The 22,283-nt window shown below is 46.2% G+C and overlaps 1 protein-coding gene across 2 annotated transcripts in view; it reads right to left on the reverse strand.

The window, feature by feature from the left end:
• Nucleotides 1-22,283, reverse strand: part of Cemip (cell migration inducing hyaluronidase 1) — a 153,802-nt gene that overhangs the window by 11,771 nt on the left and 119,748 nt on the right. For both annotated transcript variants that reach the window (NM_001427855.1, XM_087558245.1), the window contains 11 exon segments: nt 1,901-2,086; nt 3,319-3,530; nt 6,165-6,380; nt 7,584-7,764; nt 10,008-10,163; nt 10,242-10,277; nt 12,283-12,414; nt 13,199-13,284; nt 16,157-16,285; nt 17,903-17,972; nt 18,868-19,073. In NM_001427855.1, the coding sequence (NP_001414784.1) occupies nt 1,901-2,086; nt 3,319-3,530; nt 6,165-6,380; nt 7,584-7,764; nt 10,008-10,163; nt 10,242-10,277; nt 12,283-12,414; nt 13,199-13,284; nt 16,157-16,285; nt 17,903-17,972; nt 18,868-19,073 (1,610 nt within the window).

A 22,283-nucleotide genomic window follows, 5' to 3' on the forward strand; every position in this document is an offset into this window, starting at 1 on the left:
GTACACATGAACTCATGTGTGTGTGAGGATGTGAGGGAATAAACATCACATGAGGTAGACATGAGCTGCTTCAAGGCACTCCAAAGCAAGACCCTTTGTTCTGCTGGGTGTGATAGCGCACACCTTTAATCTCAGTACCTGGAGGAAGGCAAAGGCTGATGGATCTCTGAGTGTTTGGAGACAGCCTGGTCTAGATAGTAAGTTTTAGGTCAGCCAGTGCTATATAGTAAGATCCTATTTCAAAAACCCAAAAACCAAGCACACAAACACAAAATACCCCTTTTCTTGGCATTAAGTGATCCCTGACTAAAATGGAAACTGTCAGATATAGGAGTCCCCAGCTCAAGGATAAGAACAGAGCCAGTGCCATCCATATGCTCTGCATGGTGGGAAAGGTTCAGAGGTGACATCTCCTTTGAGTGTTGCCCATGGGTACATCACACTGGGGCTCCCTTCCTTATAAGAATCAATGCTAAGGACCCAGAGGCAGAAGTTGGCATGGTCCCTTAGCTCCTATACTGGTCTTAACAGTGTTAAGATTTCCTTGATGCCAGGTCAGAGCAAGGGGAGTCTGAGAGATCATCCATCCTATACTTCTGCACAAACCACAGCTCTGACCTTGACCTACAACCTATGATATCCCAGTGAGCTGAACTGAACGCTGAGGCCCTGGGACAGGGAAGAATCTAGGGCCATACTCCATTATGCCATATTTTGCTGATACTCCCTTGGGTAGCAACTGATAAACCCAGTTGCACAGAATATAGCTAGAGCCAAGCTGGGCTCATTCACCACCTTGGAATTCCCTCCTCTCAGCCAGCCCATATTCATTTTACCCCTAATTATGGCAAGTTGATTACTCTTTTAAAAGAGAGCATCTACTTTGTTTTTTACTCATAAAAAAAAAGCAAAATGCCCATTAAATAATCTTTTACCTTACTCCTTAGAAGACTTTTGTGGCCATCTCTATCCTTCTAGGGCATTAGGGCATACTGGACTTCCTCAGCAATTAATCTGGGTTTTGTGTGTGTGTGTGTGTGTGTGTGTGTGTGTGTGTGTGTGTACAGATACATATGTATATGTATGATTGTGAAAACCACATGTCATCTCTTGGTGTCAATCTCAGGAGCTGGCCATACTAAATTTTAAGAAAGGAACTTTCATTTTTACCTGGACTTTTCAAATTAAACTAGGTTGGCTGTGAGTGCAGAAATCTACATGTTTCCATTCCACTCCACCTCTAGTTCTGGGATTACAATGTCATGTCACTGCACCTATTTTTTTTTCAGTAAGTTCTAGGGGACTGAACTCAGGTCCTCATGTTTGCATAGCAAGTGCTTGACTGACTGAACCATCTCGGCCACAGATTTATTTTTAGGGGAAATGATCACTAGTTTCCTAATGTCTTTATGCAGACACTTTGCTTCCACTGTGTTTCCATTGACCAGGACCCAGTTAGCAGAAGTGGAAGGGCTTGGGGTATAGATAGTTCTAGGTTCAGATCCAGCTGGGGTAGGTTTGTGCTATGACCCCAGAGCAATTCACTCCTTCTCTCTCAGGGTCTTCTTTTCCTATCGTTAAATTAGAATATTGTTTGTTCCGTTTGGGTTGGGGGATGGATAACATAACATGTTTGTTTATTTGTTTTTGTTTATTGCCTTTACTTTTTTCTGAAAATTTCCCTATGATTCACTTGCAGACTTAATAGAGACATTATTTCCCTCCCAAAGTCTTGATGTCTTTAAGTGGTTGAGAGCATGGTTCATGTTAGCATCAAAGTGCTTAAGGAAGCATTCTGTATTCATTAGCATAAACTACACTGTAGTTCTTAGGGTTACGGGGAGACTCAAGATACGTAATGAAGGAGCCTCATTTCTACAGACCATAGTAGCCTCCTTACCCAGAATCCTCATCCCAGTAGTAGTGGCTCCTGCCAGGATAGCTCTGCTCAACTTTGTCCATCTGCAGAGTCCTCACGAAGGTCCCAGTCTTGGACGTTTGCTTTAGCAGGCGATTGTGAACATCTGAAAGGATGGAAAAGGTGGTGCCTCTTGGGTAGCAGAGCCCCACTCGGATCCAGTCACCCCTAAAAAGGAAAGTGGGGTTAGTACTGGGCAAGGACCTTTGAGCACACCACAGGAATAGGGCCAAAGAATTCTTAGTGAGAAGTTTTGAAAGAATAATCACTAAGATACAAAGTGTTCAGGGAGAAAAGGATGGATAGTGGTTATCAGTGACTGAGCAGAGCCATTGGGATGGGTGACCTGTGAGCAGTCAAGGGATGAGCTAGAGGTGTTCTGTGTGGGTTTTGGCTGGGAAAATGGTATTCTTTTGAATGGGCTATGATTAAAGAGCATAAGCAACTGAGGGCTAGGGTTAGCTCTAAAAGAGGATGATTGGAGGGCCCTTCCCCCTATTTTCTGCAATGGTCTGTCTCAGGAGTACAGCAATGAGAACACAGTGCATGTAGGAAATGTTTGAATGTGAAAACACACAGTTGACCTGATGTGCTTAACCCAACTTCTTCTCTCTGCTGTGGTTTATATTGGTGGACTTGACAGATCCTTAGACCACCTAGGAAAGGGTACAATCCCCTGGTCTCGGCTTTGAGCAATTATCTAGACTCAGTTAGTCTCTCGGCATGCCTGTGAGGAATTTTCTTGATTAGCTTAAATGTGGATGATATCATTCTATTAGCTAGGGTCCTGGACCAAATAAAACGAAGCAGTCAACTCCCTCTGCTTCCTGACTGGGAATAGAATGTGACCAGCTGACTCAAGCTCCTGACCACGTGATGTCCTCACCATGACAGACTTTACCTTAAACTCTGACCCAAAATAAATCCTTCCTTCCTTAAGTCGCTTCTGTTAGGATATCTCACCACAGTAACAAAAAGGTAAGATACCCTCATAAAGCTTTGCTCCCTTCTCTATAAATAACATCAGCAATGCCTTTTCCATTTACTGAGCACGTGGTAATACCAGGAGCTGGGTGATCATATCATTAGCTCACTACACAGTCTTTGTTCACTTGGCAAGTGATAATCACCCCAGGCCTCCAGGAGGTTAGCTGTTCTGTACAAAGGTGGGTCCTGTATGCAGCTTCTGCCTGTGCCCTTGGATTCTTAACTCTGGGTAATGAGAACCTATCTGGGTACCTCTTACAGGGGTTAAAGGGATCAGCCTGAGCAATTATCTAGACTACATTATCAAGAACAGTAAACCCAGGATTTTTCAATGAGGCGTTCTCACTATCCCTGCCTGAGCTTTAGCCAGCACCACTGTCCTGGGTAGTGCTTTCCTGTCTGCTCTCACACACTTGTTGAAGTTGATGAGCCAGATGGCAAGCTCAGCAGGGGCCGTCTGGTCCCAGTGGATGGTATAGCCCTTCTGCAGGGTGATGACAGGCTGATACTGCTGGTAGTGGGTGCTCCTGGTGAGGGCCCCCTCCAGGTAGAGGGGATGGCTGGGGAAGTCGTTCTTGATGATCTTCATGCGCAGATTGCTGCTTTTGTAGGCCTGGATGTACATCTTTAAAAACACAAAAAAAGGAAACGAACAAGGAGGCTGTTAGAAGGGATTGTTCTAGAGGGTCTGGCAAGCATCTGATCTCAGAGAGGGCACTTTCAGAGGGAACGTTTCTTGGCAGAGCCTGAATGAAAGGAAGACCAAATAAGGGGCTGGCAGACACAGCCCAAGTAGCACTGTGCAGCTTAGCTGACATGTTCTGTGATTTCCAGAAAACGATCTCTGCGGAAGGAGTGACCACTGCAACTGCTCGGAGTTGACTGCTAGGCACATGGTGAACTGTGGAAAATGGAAGCATGTGTGGAAGGAGAAGAACAAGGGAGAAAAGACTCTGTCTTTCCTTCCTTTCCTTTCCTTTCCTTTCTCCCTTCCTTCCTTCTTTCCTTTTTTTTCCTCCTTTATTTCTTCCCTCATCACCCCTCCCTCTCTTCCTTTTTTCCCCCTTTTCCATACTGGGCAATAAATACAGGGCATTAACTAGTGCATATGCTGGGTGAGCACCCCAGCACTGAGCTGTATCCCCCAGCCTCCTTTTACTCTTTGAGTCAAGGATGGTCTCATTAAGTTGCTTGCCCAAGCTGGTCTTAAAATCCACTCTGTAGCTCTGGCAGCCCATGAGCCTGCAGCCCTCCTGCCTCCTCCTCTCCAGCAGTTGAGATGTCAGGGCCTGTAGTACCAGGCCCCTAGGAGGAGTGTATTCAAACTCTACTTCAGATACAGCTAGGCCTTCACTCTGAGAGTTTATCTGTGAATGTTGTCCCATTCGCTCTCTACCTCAGCCCCTGGGCCAGGTGGATAATGCTAGAGGTGTGGGTGCTCCCTGATGGTTTGTCACCCTTCAGTTATCTAGGCATGATTCCCACCCACGATCTCTCCTCTCCTCCTCTTCTGTAGACCATCATTTCCACTGCCGTCTTGGCCCTTGCCCCGTCCACACATATGGCAGAAGCCTGGCCCTGGATCATTGTCCTTCACCAGTGCTTCTAGAGCTCTCAGCTGAGGTGGAGAAAATCCCCTAGCCTAGGAGAGAGTCTCAATCTCCACAGGGTTTTCCACACAGATAGGCAGTCTGTCTGCATGCCTCTCGTCAACATTTCCCACGTCCTGCAGCAGCTCCTTCAGCCGTTTATCGCTCTCTGCAGGCCGTTCGTCCTTCTCAGGCCCACTCCTGGATTCTCAGCTCATGACCTCACCTTCTAGTTTAGAAAGAAACTGCCTCAACTTCCTGTCCCTGGGCCCCTCCTTTTGCTAAAGCCAACCCTTCCCCCATCTACAGTCTGTGCCTACCTTGCCCCTGTCCTCTTAGCATGGCACCACCTCTAGTCCTTCACCAAATCTCCATTTAGCTATTCTCTTAACACTCCACTTTCTGAGGTCCGCTATGATGATAAGGATGCTCACCATGGTCACAAAGACACCTTCACTCACAAACTTCCTTCTTCTCCGTCCCACCTCGCTCATTGTGCTTCTTCCTAATTGGGCAGTTTTCTCTGGCCTCTTTCTATCTATTCACTCACTCCCTCATCACTGCCCATTCATCCAAGTAAAGGCAGTAACTGCCACAGGGTCATGGCAATAATTGCAGGTTGTTACACTCCAGACATTGTATAGCACTGTTTCATGTGTTAGTCATGGGTCACATGTGCACACTGAGTCCTGGACATGAAGAGAGTGTGGCCCAGGAACCAGTTCTAAAATGCTGTTTTAATTCATTTAAATCACAAAATGCAGATGCAAATCACAAAAGCAATTGCTCAATAAATTTCAAAACAGAAGCAGTGAAAAAATGTCTTCCTATTAAAACATAATTTGATTATTTTGGTAGGTCTCTGTGTTACTTTGAGGAGCACTAACATTTCTACAGGAATGGGCTAGTGGGCCACAGAGATGGCGCAGCAGTTAAGAGCGCTTGCTCCTCTTGCAGAGGACCTGAGCTCAGATCTCAGCACTTACATAGTGGTTCGCAACCATCCCTAATGCCAGTTCCAGGGGAACGCAGAACTTCTTCTGATCTCTGTGGGCATCTACATGCATGGAGAGCATATATAGACATGCAGGCAAAACACTCATACATATAAAATAAATACTTAAAAAAAGAAGTGGACTAGAAATATAAAATATATATGGAAGCTTAAAGTCTGAACAGAAAAAAACTGATGAATAATTTCCATATTAATTACATGTTGAAAGGATAATATTTTGAATATGTGTAAAATATTATTGAATTAATTTCTCTCCTTTTAACCTTTTAACATAACCACTAGGAAAGCTATGGCTTGCATTATATTTCTATTCCTAAAAAAGGACAGGAGGAAGGGTTTTATTTGTATCAACTGAAACAGTTCCTAAAATATCATCATAGAAGTCTGGTTTTTAGCTAATTTGATCTTGAGGCTCCAATTTTGTAAACTGGAGATCAACAGTTAGTAAGTCCTGGGACCGGACGTGAAGGACCCCAGTATAGTGTTGACTGTGAAAATCCTGTGGTATGGGAGTAAGGGGCAGAAAAAGGAAGGAAGGAACAGTTTGCATCGTTCTTAGCCCAACAGAGAACTAACTGGACACAACAGGCGTTCCAAGTCCTTGTCACGTGACTGGGTGAGTGAGCTAGCAAGTGGCTTAGGGTGGCATCCCCACCTGTGCATAGCGCCCGCTGCAGATGGCCCCTCTCCAGTCTGGGACGTTGATGCAGTCTGGGTGTCGAACCAGCCAATTGTCGTCCTTAGTGAGATAGGAGCCAGGGTACTCCGACACAGAGCCGTCCAGATCATGGAACACAGATGTCTTGTCCCCATCCATGTCCAGCTGGTTGAACCAGGGCCCGGGCTCTCCGAAGAACACTCTGGAAGTAATCTGAACAGAGCCCAGGAAAATAAGGCTGAGCCAGAAGGTGAACGGAAACTGCAGCCGTCATCAGGCCAGGGCAAAGTTTCCAATTTCCGCTGACATTACAAAGCCGTCAGACAGAGGCTGCCCTTGGGCTCTAGAGGAAACCGCATGGCTGACCATCTCATGGGACCCGAAAAACAGTCAGAGTGTCACTGTGCCTTAACTCCAAAAACTAGTGTACAATTTTGGCTCTGCTCACTGTTTTGGCTGTTGTAGTTTGCTTTAGAGGCTGGTCTGGTAGAGGAGGGGCTTAGGATTGATTGAACTTGAAGCCTCTGAAGAATGAGCTGGGAGGGTTGGGGGTGGGGAGGTGTCTGTATGAGAAAGTGTGTACAGTGTGTAGGGGGTACCTGTGTGTGAGTGTGTAGATGAGCTTTTTTGTGTGGGGGGTTAAGGAGGACAGTCTTATAGTGAAAGCCATTGGATATCTCTGTCACTGACCTCCTACAGGCCCTCAGGGGTCTGAGAGAAGAAATTATGTAACTTAAGTTTTGTATCCTCTCAGCCGCCCTATCTGTGACTGAGCAGACAGGCAAAGGCAGTGACCGGAAGGAGGAGGAGTAACTGAGGAGGGGGAGGGCAAGGAAGAGAGAAGTGAGAGGAGGGAATGGTTTGGGAGACCACAAGGTATAGATACTGTTTCTCTATATAGGCTATATATGTTGTTTGCTGTAGATAGTGAGGAGTAGCAGTTCTCACAGGCAGCCTTGGACTGCTCTCCTGACCCTTAGCTCCCTCCACCTTCTCCATCTACATCCAGGAAGGCCCTGTTTACATCTACATTAAACAATGTCTTTAGAAGACTCCCCTTGGGCACTGCTAGAGTTTTGAGACAATCTGTTTCAACTCAAGTAGCCTGGTCACATCATCCAGTGTGTCAAGGGTCTGGAGGAAGAGCTTCAGAAACCTGAGTTCATCTCCAGGCTCTTACTGAGGTACAGATGAAAGGCCAGTGGGCATCACCCAGACTTGACCTCTTGCTGTGACCTGAGCTTGTACTTTTCCAGTTTGGGCAGAGAGTAAACTGGGACATGGTCCAGTCTACTTGGAGGAAGCTATTCCACCCTTGTGGTGGTGGCAACAGCTCAATCTCCAAGCCGTGGGGGACAAGTGAGTCATCACTCAAAGCCTGGCTGTGCCAGGAGCCTGTCCTGGCACCATACTCACCGGGACATCCTCAAAGGCAATGTTGGTCACATTGTTGTGAGGACAGCTTTGCCAGGCATTGTTTAGGCGGAAGGCCAAGGCACTAGTGTGTCTGCCCTCGAGGGCTGCAAACTTTCGGAAGGTGCAGTTCTGGATGTTGATGGGGCCATCGTAGAACTGAATTCCTCTAATTGGAAAATTCCTGTGGAGTTAAGGGAATCAGGTGTCATCTGAGTGCCATGTTGTTTGCTTCTTTGGAGGTGAATGATAAGAAAATTTTCTGAGTAAAGCCGCTTCTCATCCCCACCTCCAGAAACTCCTTCCACTGAAAATCATTAAGTCAATTAATTCACTGAGAAGACATGTATGGACACAGTGTCAATGGAAGAATTATTAATGGGTAAATGTCTGTATAGATGGATGGTAGGGATGCATTGACTGGATAAAGTTTGGTAGACGAATAGATGGTGGATAAATGGGTGGGTGGATTAGGTTGGATGGATGGGTAGATGGATGCTGGCTGATAGGCAGGTGAATGAATGGATGAATAGATGGAGAATTTGTAGGTAGATGGATGGTGGATGAATAGATAGTGGGCAGCTGGATGAGCAGATCAATGGTATGATAGTCAATTAGTCGGCTGAATGAATGGTAAGTTGGTAGATAAATAGCCGTCTATCAAGCAGTTGGCTTAGAGACCTCTGTTTAAGCAGTTTCTCTACTCTTCCCATCAATGTGTCCAGTCACTGGGAAAATACTGTAAATACTTCTAGAGACTGCCAATATTCTGTCCCTTGGGAGGGGAGCACTGTTAGTCACTATCGCCCTACTTTTAGTTGCTATGACAATTTAATCAGATTAAGAGCCAGATGTGTTTCCTCTGTAAGCCTACCCACTGGCAATGTGCTGGGTTTGGGAAATAGGAACAGAAATACAGAGAATAGGCAGTGATAGAAAAGAATTACAGTGCAACTTTTTAAGCATTGCCAGAGGCAAAGGCAGCTTCTGCTGGAAAAGCAAGACCTCAGACTGACACACAGGGCCTCTGAGAAGGTCTGATGCTGGCAAGCAGCAGTAAGGAAGTGGGAAGAGGTGGAAGCTGGGAGACATGGAGGGACCAGGGAAGAATCAGTGACATAGAGCAGGGAGGAGGGGCTTAGAGCTACCTCTCCCATTTACTTGAAACTCTTGAGCAGGGTATGTGAAAGGAAGGCCCATTGGGTGAATGTTTGTTTATACCCATGTCTCTGCTTCTGGCTTGGTCCCTTCCCTTCTCTTCCATAGGGAACATAGGGAAACAAGGGAATAAAGATAGAAAAGGAAGCACCTGAGGGTTTTGTCCCAAGCTGTCCCCAGTCTTCTATTCAGGCTCCCAGATATTGCATATGGCTCCCAAGAAGTTTCTACTCAGCCCCAAACCCCTTTGTGTTTCCATATTTTTATATTAGCAAGCAAGATGCCATCGCCTTGGGTCCTGGTTCTCATGGGGTGCATTCATGCATTTTTTCAGTTAAGGTGTTCAGGCAGCACATTTTTGCTAGTTCTACATAAACCATATGCTTAAGATCCTATCTACCTCAATTAAAATTGCACAGTCCTTCCTAGGTCTCTTCTCTCAAAGGCACTGCGAGAAACCTGTCTGAGTCTGTCAGGCTACTATAGATACCTCTGGAAGTCACTGGAATATCTTGTCCCTGGAGGTTGGTAAAAAAAATTCTAGAAATTCAGACTTGAGTCACCTATAAATAAAAGGGTCTTCCATATCTCTTAAAATGGAAGCAAGGGAAAAAAAATGGAAGCAAGGGCTTCTTGGTAGATTGGTCAAGAGGACCAGGTGAATGCCTGTGTTTGCCTCTAGGGCATAATTTGGAAGACCCATTGCACCCAGGTTGAAGGTTTCAGTCTATATGTTTCTGTCCTGATTATAGCAGCAAAAACTGTTATTTTCATAAAAAGAAGACTAAACTAATTCTAGGGCCTCAGTGGAACAAACATAGCCTCTTGCATGCATGGCGGCCTTGAGATGTGACCACCTAGGGATGCTCTGTCTCTTGGTATAAGTCTAATCTGTGCAAGACAAGGCTGGAGGTTTGATTATCTCTGCTCATCCTAACTGCCTCTTTGGCATAATCAGAAGTGAAAGATTTCAAGTGAGTTGCTAAGGGGATTTAGAATCCCTCCTTCTAGACACCATGTTCCCCTGGACAGCTGATGGTTGTATGCTCTTTGGAATCTAGTCTACAGTATGTTTTTGACATTTCTCTCCTCATTCCAGATTTCATCCTCATTGTGCCTCAACTATTATACATTGTAGGTTGATAGAGAGCAGAACAATTCAGAGTCAACAAATAGTCACCCATTAACTTCTTTCTTTCCATGGCTATGACTCAACACCCTCCCCCCCCCCACACACACAAAGGGCATTTCCCTCCATTGCAAACCTACTGGCCAATAGGGAGGGTCCTTCCACTGTGGTCCAAGCCACCTGGGCCCCAGATCCTGTTGTCCATCATTTCTGTGCCCACATTGCCACTTTCACCAACAAACAAGCTGTTCTTTATCTCCTGCTTCGAGCCATCATCATATGGGAAGGTTCCACCACTGCAGAGAGATGTTCAAAATGAGATGTCCAAATATAAACTCCCACAAAAGACCAGTCACAACAGCAGTCACTCTTACCTGGCCAGGGTCAGACCGATGCCATTATCAGCAAACCTAGGGACAAGAGCAGATAGTCAGCCCATGTTCTTACTCCATAGTCAATGAGGTTGCAGAAGGAAGGACTCTCCTTTGTCACTAGTCTACTTGGACATTGAGGTTGGAGTTTTGCGAGGGAATCATAATTTTCCACTTTACACAGCAAATGGGTATTCTTGTTCCTACTCACAGATTTGGTATTCCTTGGAGTGGTGGGTAAAGAGCTAGAAGATATTGGCATGGGTCCACAATGACTCAGCACGTGAGGACACAGAGCTTTAGCTACAGGAGGACAGGGTCTCACAGGCCTCTCTAGCAGAGGGCCTGTGGGGTCGATCAGAAGAAATGGCAGGAGGTGGGTGATGGGGTGGCTGTGTTTTCTCACCCCAAGGCCAGCACTACTAAAGGTAGGTTATATAGGGACTATTCTTAGCCATAGTAAGTAACTCAAATAGCCTCGTGAAGGAGCAGGACCTTAGGTCTGTGGTGCCTTCATTTCCTTTGTCCCTCCTCTTCCTTCCTGTCCAGTACACCCCAAGAGGCTCATCTCCTCCAGGCGCCATTTTCATGCACCTCCTGCACTGCTTAAGTCTCTAGTGGCTTCACATCTCCTCTGAGCCCAAGCCCAGGTCTTGCTCTGGCACAGAAGCCCCAAGTCATCCCTGTTCCCTTCTATTTCAGTCACACTAGGCTAATCCTGGTTTCCACAAGCTCTCCTGTTCCCAGCGCACTTCACTTGAGCTCTCTTTCAGCATCCTGTGTTCCCTCTTCAAAGATCTATCTAGCCAAACCAATCGATCAAATCTCATCTAGAGTACCAAGCTCTCCTGCTCTCTTTTAATCCTTGTCCCAGCTTTCCTCATCTCTGGTATCACCTGGCATTTTGCTGTGGTCCCTTCATACTCCATTGTCACCCTAGGGACATTGCAGACACTCATAACTCCCCTTTCCACCCATCTGGGTAACTCTAAAATCAAACATTCGTCCTATCTTGTCTTTGGAAGATTTGGGACATTTTCTACTGCATACTTTGTGAGAATTTTCAACTCAACACATCTTAAAACACAGCTCCCCACCCACACTTGCTCGCTATGCTGAAGTCTAGGGCTTATCCACACTTTCCTTATCTCTGATTCTTTCCCACCATAACTAGAGTGTGGTATTCCAGTTGGCTGTCTAGTTTACCACTTCTAGGAGTAACCTCTTCCACCCTTGCCTGCATCCAGGGATACTAGAACCTCCCTAACTTCCCCACAGCCACACTGGATTAATACCTAAAGTCCTGGAAGAGATCATTCTGTCATCTCCAGACCATGTCAACTCTTTCTATTTGTTGGACCACAGCCCTGATGCCAGCCAGACTCGGGGCTTCCATAAACTGTCTGGTGGAGGATAAGCCCCTATTGGCAGGGTGATTCATCATTTTCTTGCATAAGGAGAAACATGTTTGGCATCAGACTTCTGAGGACTTTACACGATAAATCAATGTTTTTGGATCTTTTTGTTGGGCATAGAGTCTAACAGCCTTAAGCATCAACACACTCTCTCTCTCTCTCTCTCTCTCTCTCTCTCTCTCTCTCTCTCCACTTATTAGCTATAGCTATGCAGCTTAAGATGCTCACTAACTGAGCCTCAATTAATCATCAATAGAGTTAGGATTTTACATTCTTTTTTAAAATTTGCATCCTTGAGAAATACAGTGAGAAAGAAATAAGGCCAAAGTTTAGGCACACAGTGAGTAGCCAGGACCATGACTCCCTTTTCATTTCCTGCACTGATCGCCCATGTAACCACGAAAGAGAGTAACCCGTCGTGCCCAGCACTGCTGGCCAATCTAGCATGGTGCTATGTGGTTTCTTCTTCTGGTCACTGTCTGCTGCCATCCCATACCCTTGTCTTGCAGGGGGAGCAGAAAGCTGAATGTCAATATGTTTAGAATCCTCTCTACCTTGCTCCTTCTTCAGTCTAGGACAGGAACATCAAGCCTCTTTTGTAGAAGCGTCACCTCCCTTTCCAGACTTACCGACAGCTGTCCAGCCACACATCCCCACCCCGCAGCCAGGCTCCATGATCCTGGTTCTTGTAGGCGGTGAAGTGTCGGATAATGGCTGGTTCTCGGGGTTTCAGTGGGTCTGCATCCTGGTGGGGGCTGTACCTGGAGCGTGGGAGGATACAGGGAGTATTCTTTCTGAGCTCTGTAAACTGCTTTCCACTTACAGGTCCCAGATATCTCTGACTCAACAGATATTCATTGGTTATGTCATGAACAGCTCTGAGTTTCTCCTAGAGGCAAGGAGTTACATTTTCCAGGGCCTTGTTCCATGCAGGAGACAGACAAGGGGTCCCACTGTTGCTAATGGCCTTGAAGTTTTGACAACACTTTTTTTGTTTGTTCTTATTATGTAGATAGGTTCTTATTATGTAGCCTTGGGTAGCCTATAACAGACTGTGCAGACCATGCTGACCTTGAACTTGCAGAGATCTGCTTGCTTCTGCCTCTCGGGTGCAGAACGAAAGGAGTTAAAGGCATGTACCACCCCATCCAGCCTTGACAACAACCTTTTAAAAGCAGCCTTTGGTCTTCAGCTAAGCTCTGACTTTGACTTGTCAGCCTGGCTATCAGATTCCTTACCATCAAAGTGGCAGTACACACTTCCTTTCTGATCACCTCTGTATCCCTGCCCATCATGTCACAGCTCTGGCCATTCCTGCTTTATGGCCCTGGCTCTGTGGAGGGATCTGGAAAATGCTAGGAATTTCAGTTTCCCTTTAGCTACTGGAGCCTGAACTCTAATTCAGTTAGTTTAGACTTCTAGCACAGGGCTGCATCTCAGCAACTGCCTCAGTGCCAGCTACGGAGAAGAAATGTATGGCTGAAGCAGGAGAGAAGGCATCAAGCCAAGAGGTCCCAAGGGACAAGTTTTCCCAGGGGTTATTACCTGGCAGAGATGATGGAGAGGAAGGGCCGCTTGTCCTTGGCTGAGGCCTCAGTGGTCTTGACTCCATTGTCTATGATCATGCCGGCCTGGGGACAAAGGGCACATTAGCTACTAGCAGTGCTCACAGCCATCTTCTTACCCCAGCCTAGGGACATGCTTTTGAATATGCCCATAAACACACATAGGTCTTAGACTATGTTCATAGACTACAGTCTATAGTGAGATATGGAGAAAGTCAGTGTCATTCTGCATTTCTCTGACCATATTGGGAGAAGCAGACCTGTGTGTGTGTGTGTGTGTGTGTGTGTGTGTGTGTGTGTGTGTGTGTGTGTAGATGAATAAACTAGGTTTTTAAAAAAGATGTATTTATTTATTTTATATATATGAATGCTCTATCTATGTGTACCTGCATACCAGAAGAGGATATCAGATCACATCATAGATAGTTCTGAGCCACACCGTGGTTGCTGGGAATTGGACACAGGACCTCTACAAGAGCAGCCAGTTCTCTTAAACTCTGAGCTATCTCTCCAGCTTCCCTAAACTAGGGTTTCAGAGTGTCTAATCTGGGGCTACATAGCCAATTCCATATACAGAACTCACACCACTTTGCGGAGTTCCTATCCCAGACTCCCAAACAAGGACTACCACAGTGCACTCAGAAATGTGTCACAGATGTCCAAATGGAATACTGAACTTGTCTCTCTTTCCCATCGTGTGAGAGTCGGTGACTTCCTACAGCCTGTTTCAGTTCCTACTTGACTTGAGAAAGGCTAGCTCTTTTTTTAAAGAGACAGGGCCTCATGTAACCCTGTAGTCAAAGATGACGTTGAATTTCTAATTCTCTTGCTTCAGCCTTTAGCATGTTGGGATTACAGGTGTGTGGGACCATGTCTAGTCTGTACACAAACCCAGGGCTTCATGTACACCTGGCAAACACTTTTACCAACTGAGCTACGTCTCCAGCTCTGAGCCTGGTTTTCTTCTTTGCTGCCAAAGCTGCCCACTTTGCAGACACAAGGTGGGTTGGAATAGAGGTGGAAGTCCTGGAGGCCACCATCCAGTCCCTTTCACTTGTAGATCCTCCTGGCCTCTTAGAAGGTTCATACCAGCTGTGCGTCCAAATTCCTATTTGTTTTCCAGCTGGCTTTCACTTCACAACAGTGATGATATGAGCTACACTCTTGGCTCTGGTCTCACACACTGACGTTGGCAAGTCCCCTCACCTCTTTGGCCAGTCATTATCTGTAAAGTTGGCTAAGGATACCTGCTTCACAGAACAGCTGTGGTGACTGTACAAAATGCCCGAGAAATGATTACATGACTGCCTGAGGTGGGCATGGTGTCAGTATTCCTGGATAGAAGCGTCCAGGATGCGGACCCTGTACTCTCCACTCAGACTGACCAGCTGGTCCAGCTGTACATTCTCCCATTTCTCCCTGCCCATCTCAGAATATTAGAGCCCCTTCTGTCCTCACAAGTGCTAAATCGTCCTACACACACCTATGTCCTTGACTCTGACTTGTCTTCCTATTAGAGATGTTGTTTTTGACTGCATTACTTCCCACCTCCTCCCCTTTTCCTTCCCAGTCCTGTGGACCTTCTCTTTCAAGCAGGAAATCTTGAGGGTCCAGGGAATGGTGGGTCCCAACAAGAGGTCAATGTGTTTTCTGTCCTTCTCTGACAGTGATACGATCTAAGCGCCTGCCTCTGCATGGGGCAGCACAACATCCAGCCACAAACTCACCTCCGGATTACTGCCACTGCCTCTGGAATTGTCCCCCTGCTTAGTCTCTGAGACATGACTAAGGAAGTGCCTCCTCTCCCCTCCTCATGGCTCTCTCCTCATCCCTGGCTTTTGTCCTCTTCCCTCCCAAGTTTCAGCATGGATCTGTTCTGAACATATGTTCCTACTTTTTGGGCCTTCTCCCAGGTTCAATATTTTTGAAACAGGTTTGGTTTGTGTAGGTGAATGAGGAGACCAGAGGTGGATAACAAGTGACTTCTATTGCTTTCTATTGTTGTTATTATTTTGATAGACAGTCCTTCATTGAACCTGGAGTTCCCTGGCTATCTGGCTGGCCATAGGCTTTGGGATTTGCCTGTCTCTGCTTTCCCATCAACGGAGTTACAGGCATGTACTTTTGCTTTTGTGTGTGCACAGCAAGAACTTTAAATACTGAGCTATCTCACTAGCTCTCTGAAATAGCTTTTCTTGACTCTGGATATCACCTGTTCCTCTCTGGCAGTCCCCTGGGTGTACTATTAAGAATTAGACCAGATACCACTTTGTCTTTTCATCATCCCTATATCCTAGACACACAGGGGGTCATGCTTATCTCAGCCTTATTCCAAGCTCTCGTGGTGTGTCCAATGGCTCCAGTCTTAATTATTGCTCCTATGGGAAGGTTCTTGACATATTGAGGCCCAGCCATCTCAGTGCTTCTCCTTTTTGCTCTGTACCCTAGCTTGAAGCAGGGCTTGCATTGCATTAGGAAAGGGGGGTGATAAATGAAGTGGTCAAGAAGTTTCTTGTTTGCCACCTACTGACTTAACACTGCCCAGAAGGAGCCACCTACTCCCCAGAAAGAAAGGAGAAAGTCTTGGATGCCAGTGCCACTCAGAACCACATCCAATCCTCTTGTAGTTCATGGCCAAGCCTCATTCCATAGTGAATATCACTGATGCCCACATCAGGATCACAAAATCAAGTCTGACATCCAACCCAGCATCTTCTGGGAGTGGACGCTGGGGTGAAGGCACGTCTTGCTCCTTTGGCTGTATAGATGCTGGGATGAGGCACTGCCCCACAGGAATCTGTCGTGGGTGACCTGCAGGCTTTGGAAGGCTGCTCTGGACCCACAATAAGAGTGCAGCTCTTCCAGGCTCTAATCATCAGCAGGTTGGGGCAGGGGAATGAACAGACTGGCCGTAGTGACACAGCACAGAAAGACTTACCCGGTAGTTAGAATGTGCTCGGTTGTTGTAGAACTTCCCCAGTGGGATGTGCTCAGAATAACCTGGGGAGTACATTCCCACGGAGGGGCCTGTCGGCACATGGTGAAAAATGAACCAAAACCCAGTTTCCTGTTGGGACAGGGCACAGGAAAAAGACACAGAAATTAGTGGCAGTGAGTTCCTGATTGAGGCCCAGGCTGGGGTAGTGGATGCAGTACTGTGACCAGAACAAGTCATCATCACACACATCCAAGTGGTTCAGTATTTGGACACCATAACCACCAAACAAATCCATGTGGTCCAGTGCTTGACTGAACACCGTACACCACCAAACATGTCCATGTGGTCCTATGCTTGGATAAAGGGAAAATTTGAGGCTACTGTAATTTGTGGGGTCCACCTTGAAAGCTCTCACTCTTCGCATCAACCTTGTTTTCTGCATTGTCTGAGTTAGTGGGTCACGTCGAGGTTAGACTACTGATAGATAGAATTCCGAAAGCAAATGATAGTAGCTTTCCTTAGAGATCTCAAAGCTAAGACCCAGAAAGAACAAGAGACAGGGTCAAGGCCTCAAGCAAAACCAGCAGCAGGGGAGAACTGGGTCCAAGTTCAAGTTCATTGGAGTAGAACGTGATGCTTGTTGCCTATCTGCTACCACCCAGCTACGTGGGGCTTCAGACATACTAGGTCTCCTGTCTTAGCTTCCACCCTAGCCCAGAGCGTACCCTTTATGTTAGAATCACTTGGTGTTAGCTCATAGCACTGACAAAGTACCGGGTACCATCCTAAGGCAAAAGGACTCATTCTCTAATGAATTACTGTACAAAAATTACTTAGTACTCTGCCATGAAATGTTCCCCAACAGGGTCATGTGTTTGAACACTTGGTCTACGGCTCTGCTTTTGGAGGTTGTGAAACCTTTAGAAGAGGAAGAGAAAAATGGTGGATGTGGGTCATTGGAGGTGGGGCTTAAGGATTATAACATGGCTCTACTTCCTGCCTTCTCTGTTTTTTTTAAGATTTATTTATTTATTTATTTATTTATTTATTTATTTATTTATTTATTATAAGTACACTGTAGATGCCCTCAGACACCAGAAGAGAGCATCAGATCCCATTACAGATGGTTGTGAACTACCGTGTGGCTGCCGGAATTCGAACTCAGGACCTTTGGAAGAGCAGTGAATGCTCTTAACACTGAGCCATCTCTCCAGCCTCTCTGTTTTCTAAAATGTTTTTTTTTATTTTAATGTTTTATGTGTATGAGTGTTTGGTTCTTACGTATGTCTGTATACCACATGTGTGCCTGGTACCCACAGAGGTCAGAAGAAAACATAGGGTCCCCCGAAACTAGAGTTATGGATGATTTTGAGCCACCATGTGGAAGCCAGAAATCAAAATTGGACCCTCTGCAAAAACAAATACTTTAAACCATGGAGCCATTTCTCCAGCCTCTCCTACTGTTTCTTGATCCACCCAGGTGTATACAAACTCTCACTGTCATAGCCACAAGTGACTCCTGCCACCATACCTTCTCTTCTACTATGAACTCCCTTATACCACAAGCCAAAATAAATGACTTATTAGCTATGGTCACCAGGGTTATGAAGTGACAGGCTGAATTGGTATTTAAAACCAAGTCACAGGAATCCCCATCTCCAGTCACATGGAGGAGTGGTCTTGAGCTCTAAACATAGCATTTACAGAGCAGCCTCTGCCAGCCCCACCTTGCTTATTTCTGCTTACCTCAGACCCCGCAGCTGCACAGTTGATGAGATTGTTGTTGGGATTTGCCATCCAAAATGTGGACACAGCACTGCATGGAGAAGATGGTAGTTGAAGACAGTCATAGCAAGGACTACTAGCTCCCTCTCTGCTACCCAGTGGGAGAGCCCATGTGAGACAGCAATATTGGTGGAGGCTCTTGTCTGAGACTTAAGAGATCATTGGTGTATCCGTTTATGACTTCACTTTCTCACCAAAAGACAGAACATTTAAACCTGAGCACTGTTAAGGACTGGATAAATGAGGCATAGCTTGTACCTCTGCAGAAGCATGAACTTCAGTTCAAGAAAGCAGACCTGTCTAAGGGAGGTTGTCTGTGCAGGGTGAGATGTGTCTGTATCTGTCTCTCTGTCTCTGTCTGTGTCTCTCCTCTGTGACTCTGTCTCTCCTCTTCACATTTCTCTGTCTTTCTGTCTCTGTGTCTGCATTTCCCCTTCATTTCTCCTTTTGTTTCTCTGCCTTTGTAGTTCTGTGTCTCTCAGTCTGTTTCTGTTTTTCCTGCCTCTTTCTTTCTTTCCTTTTTTTCCCTATCTCTGCTTTTCAGTGTCTCTTTGTGACACCATGTCTCTCTCTGGTTAGAAAGAGATTACTGAGGTACTATGGGCACATATTGGGAGCTAATATGATAACTGTTTCCTGTTTACAAGATTCCATATGGTATAGAGCCACAGGTCTCCAAACCAAACAGCTCTAGTGAGGCTCAGAGAAGAGAGAAGAGGGAGGAGGGAGGAGGGAGGAGGGAGGAGGGAGGAGGGAGGAGGGAGGAGGGAGGCGGGAGGAGCTACTTTTGGTACCTCACTCTGAGAAGGAGGCAGAGGTAAGAAGTAAGCTTTTAAAGGTCCTGAGGTAGGATGCTCATCCCCTCTCCCTGCCCTCCTCCAGACCCAAGTGTAGGGAATATCCTGCTGTACTATGTGTACACTTACTTGCAGTCCTGCCTGGGCTTGGGGATGTATCCTGGGTATGAGTCCTCTGTGATCACTTTGCACATCCTGCTATCCCGATCCGATGGGAGGAGGGTCCCTGACTTAACAAGGAGGCCAAGGCAGTGGTCAAAAGTGTTGCGTTCCTCTGGCCCATCTTCGGTGAAGAAGCAGTGGCCCAAAGAATTATAGCCCACAACATCCTTGATCTGCAGGGTCAAGATAGGAGTTTTACTCAGCATCCAAGTGTGCATATGTCTACATATTCATTCAACAAACAGGAAATAGTGCTGAGCTAGACCAGGCCTGAGTGGCCTGGGGGTTGAGACAACCTTGCCCTCAGGCAGGGTGGGCAACAAGAGGTTGAATGTGCTGGGGATGAGGCTTTGGTGGATAAGGTTGGGGATGAAATAGCAGAAGTGGAAAGGTGGGTTCAAGGGAGACTCAGGCTTGGGTTCTAGAGACTATTCCGCTGAGGACATAGCTTGCCAGGACTTCCCAAGGAGGGTCTTTGGAGCCAACGTGAGGGGTAGGACAGCTCCTCCAGGAGGTAGAGCCATAGGAGGCCTGGGGGACTTTTCATGAAGGTCTGAACTAATATATTTTGTTTTGTTTTTCTAAACAAGCTTTCTCTATGTAGCCCTGTCAGTTCTGGAATTCTTTCTGTAGACCAGGTTGGCCTTGAACTTATAAAGATCCATTGACTCTCAAAATACTAGGATTAAAGGTGTGCACCACCATCACCACATGGCAATACTAGTCTAGTTTTATGAGTCCTTCAACCCAAGCCAGTTTGTTAACCAATGATGGCTTCTCACCCCAGGCTGAGAATCAGAGCAAGCTGGTAAATCCAGCTCATGGGTCACCTTCCTGGATAGAAAATCAGAAAGAGCATTTTGAAGAGACACTATGAGAGTAGAGTGCGGTCTCAGCATCAGCACCAGGAAGATCTTACACCAGCCTGCCTACCTGGTTCCATCACTACCACAAAGTTATGGGCTTGACCTCCAGCATCCCCAAAGCCTCAGCATCCTTAGAGAGCCGTGTCCTGAGCCCCAGTTCCCTGTTCACATCAGACTCTGACATCACATCTCTCCTGCAGAGGCTCTGGCTTTGGCTCAAACACCCTAGAGATGCTCTCAGCTTACAAGGTACAGTGGGTGAGGTTGGGAGCCCTTCGCATATCTTTACCCTGTTCTTCCATCCCTGCTTGGCCAGTGACTTCATCCAATAAGATCTTCCCTACTTCCTTGTGACCTCAGATCAACCCACACCTCTTAAGGAGCTGCCAGTATACCAGGAGGTGGAAAATCTGTACGCCATCCAAATGCCCTTGGCACTGACTGAAATACCAAGGCCATTGCCCTTAGCCCTGGTGCCACTCACTACAAGGGACTGTCTTGCTCACTGCAAGACACTTAGTAACCCTGGTCTGTCCCTGCCAGGTGTCAATATCATACACTACCTCCAGGCTGTTTCCAGACTTCCATTACTCAGTAGTCCACCATGTAGGAGAGCTGACAAGACTGTGTCTGATGGAAAAACATTGATCTAAGGCAAGTAACCCAGGTCCTTCCAGGCTTTTACATTGCAAGTGCCTGCTCCCTAACTGCCAGGCTGTCTGTTAGCTGTTAGAACCATACCCACAGCAAGCCCTGCATGGCTGAACATGGGTTGGCCTCTTAGACCTTTAATTTCTCTGCAATCTTACAAAGTCCTCTTGCAAATTTTGTTTTAGAAATGAGTGAGTTGAGGCTGGGAGAAGCTAAGCAATTGTCGAAGGTCACAAAAGCTTAGTGGGCAAAGCCAGGGTGGGGACATTTGATTTTTCAGGCCTGTGTGTTCACTCTGTTGGCTTATTCCACTCTCCACACTGCCTGCTTATACCAGACAAGCCATCTGCCTCTAAAACTGAGCATCCTTCCTTTAATCTTGGTTTTAATCTTTGACAGGCCATGACCTTGAGGCTCATTCACTCCTTCAATGGGCATTTCAGTCAATGCCAAGGTCATCCAGTGGGATGTTCCCTTCTCTCCTAGTGAGAAATGAAAACTTGTTATAAATAGCCCAGAAAGACAAGTCTGGGAGGGGATGCGGCTGCTCTTGCTGGCAGAGACTTCTAAGATCCAATTCAATGTCTGGCCTTGCAGAAGAGGAAACTATGTCCAGAGAAGGGATGTGGGGTATCCCAGGGAATTTATACTTTAGAGTCTGCTGTCTTCTGCTCTTGATCCTTCTGACATGTCCCTACCCATTTGACCTCCACTTCAGATCTCTGAAAGTGAGTGAATGAGTTAGGGACATTTTTCTGACACCCAGAGAGAAGCTGGCTTCTAAGATTTATGAGAGGTTCTGTGACAGAAAGTGCTTCACCAGAAGGAAGGAAAACAGCTGCTGCTGTTGGAAGTCCAGTTCTTACACACGTTGATGAGTATCAACCTCATCTCAGTGGACGCCACTTGAATTGAGTATCTCAAGCCCCTTTGCAAGGACAGAACTCAGACTTGATTTCTATCAACATCAGAAACAGAAACCAGTCTTTGCTTTGTCATTGCAATGAGGCTGGCAGAGTCAGGAGAAAAGCAGGGCAAGAGCAAATAAAAGTCTGGAGCAGGAGTCACAGTGTAATTCACGCTGTTACTCAGTCACGGACTTACTCGTCTGCTACACTGAGCATCCCTTGTGTAATAGAGGAAATGCTAAAAATGTTTTCAGATGGTTTCTCCTTAGAATATTTTACAGAATTGACTATTAGGGACAATAAGTGAATGGATGGATGGATAGATAGATAGATAGATAGATAGACAGACAGACAGATAGATAGGCAGGCAGGCAGACAGACAAACAGACAGATAGGGGTAGTGAATATATAGAAAAATAGATATGGTTGTTAGGTAGATATACAGGTAAATAATAAACAGATGGTAGTTGCATGAATAAATGGATAGGAAAATAGGATAGCTAGACAGACAGGTAGATAATAGATTCATATAGAAAGACACAGTAACTAAATGAACACTCCCTCCCCCAATGGGGGCTGTCCTTATATGCTAGTCAGAAATAATGTGCAAACCCTTCTGCCATTCTCGTTGAGAAAGCTAAAACTATATTCCCCCTTGGTTTTTCTGCATCGCTTCTTGCCTGCTGATATCTGTGGTTCATGATTCCCGGAAGCTGTTTTAAGTCTTTCACTGTAGTTGGGTCTGGTCATGAGATTGTAAAGGAGAAAATTCCTAGGTTCTGCCTAGTAATAAAAGACCCAGAAACAGCTCTCAGGTATTGCTTCCACTAGTGCGACTCTCTATTTAGTCGTCATCAAGTCAGAGCATTGTTGGGGCTTGCAGGTGGGATGTTAGTGCTAGAGGAGGCTAGCAGAGGCAGCTCCAGGTCTGAAGACTGTTTTCTGCGTGCATCATGAT

Source organism: Rattus norvegicus, chromosome 1, assembly GCF_021556685.1.
Source record: "Rattus norvegicus strain SHRSP/BbbUtx chromosome 1, alternate assembly SHRSP_T2T, whole genome shotgun sequence".
NCBI lineage: Eukaryota > Metazoa > Chordata > Mammalia > Rodentia > Muridae > Rattus > Rattus norvegicus.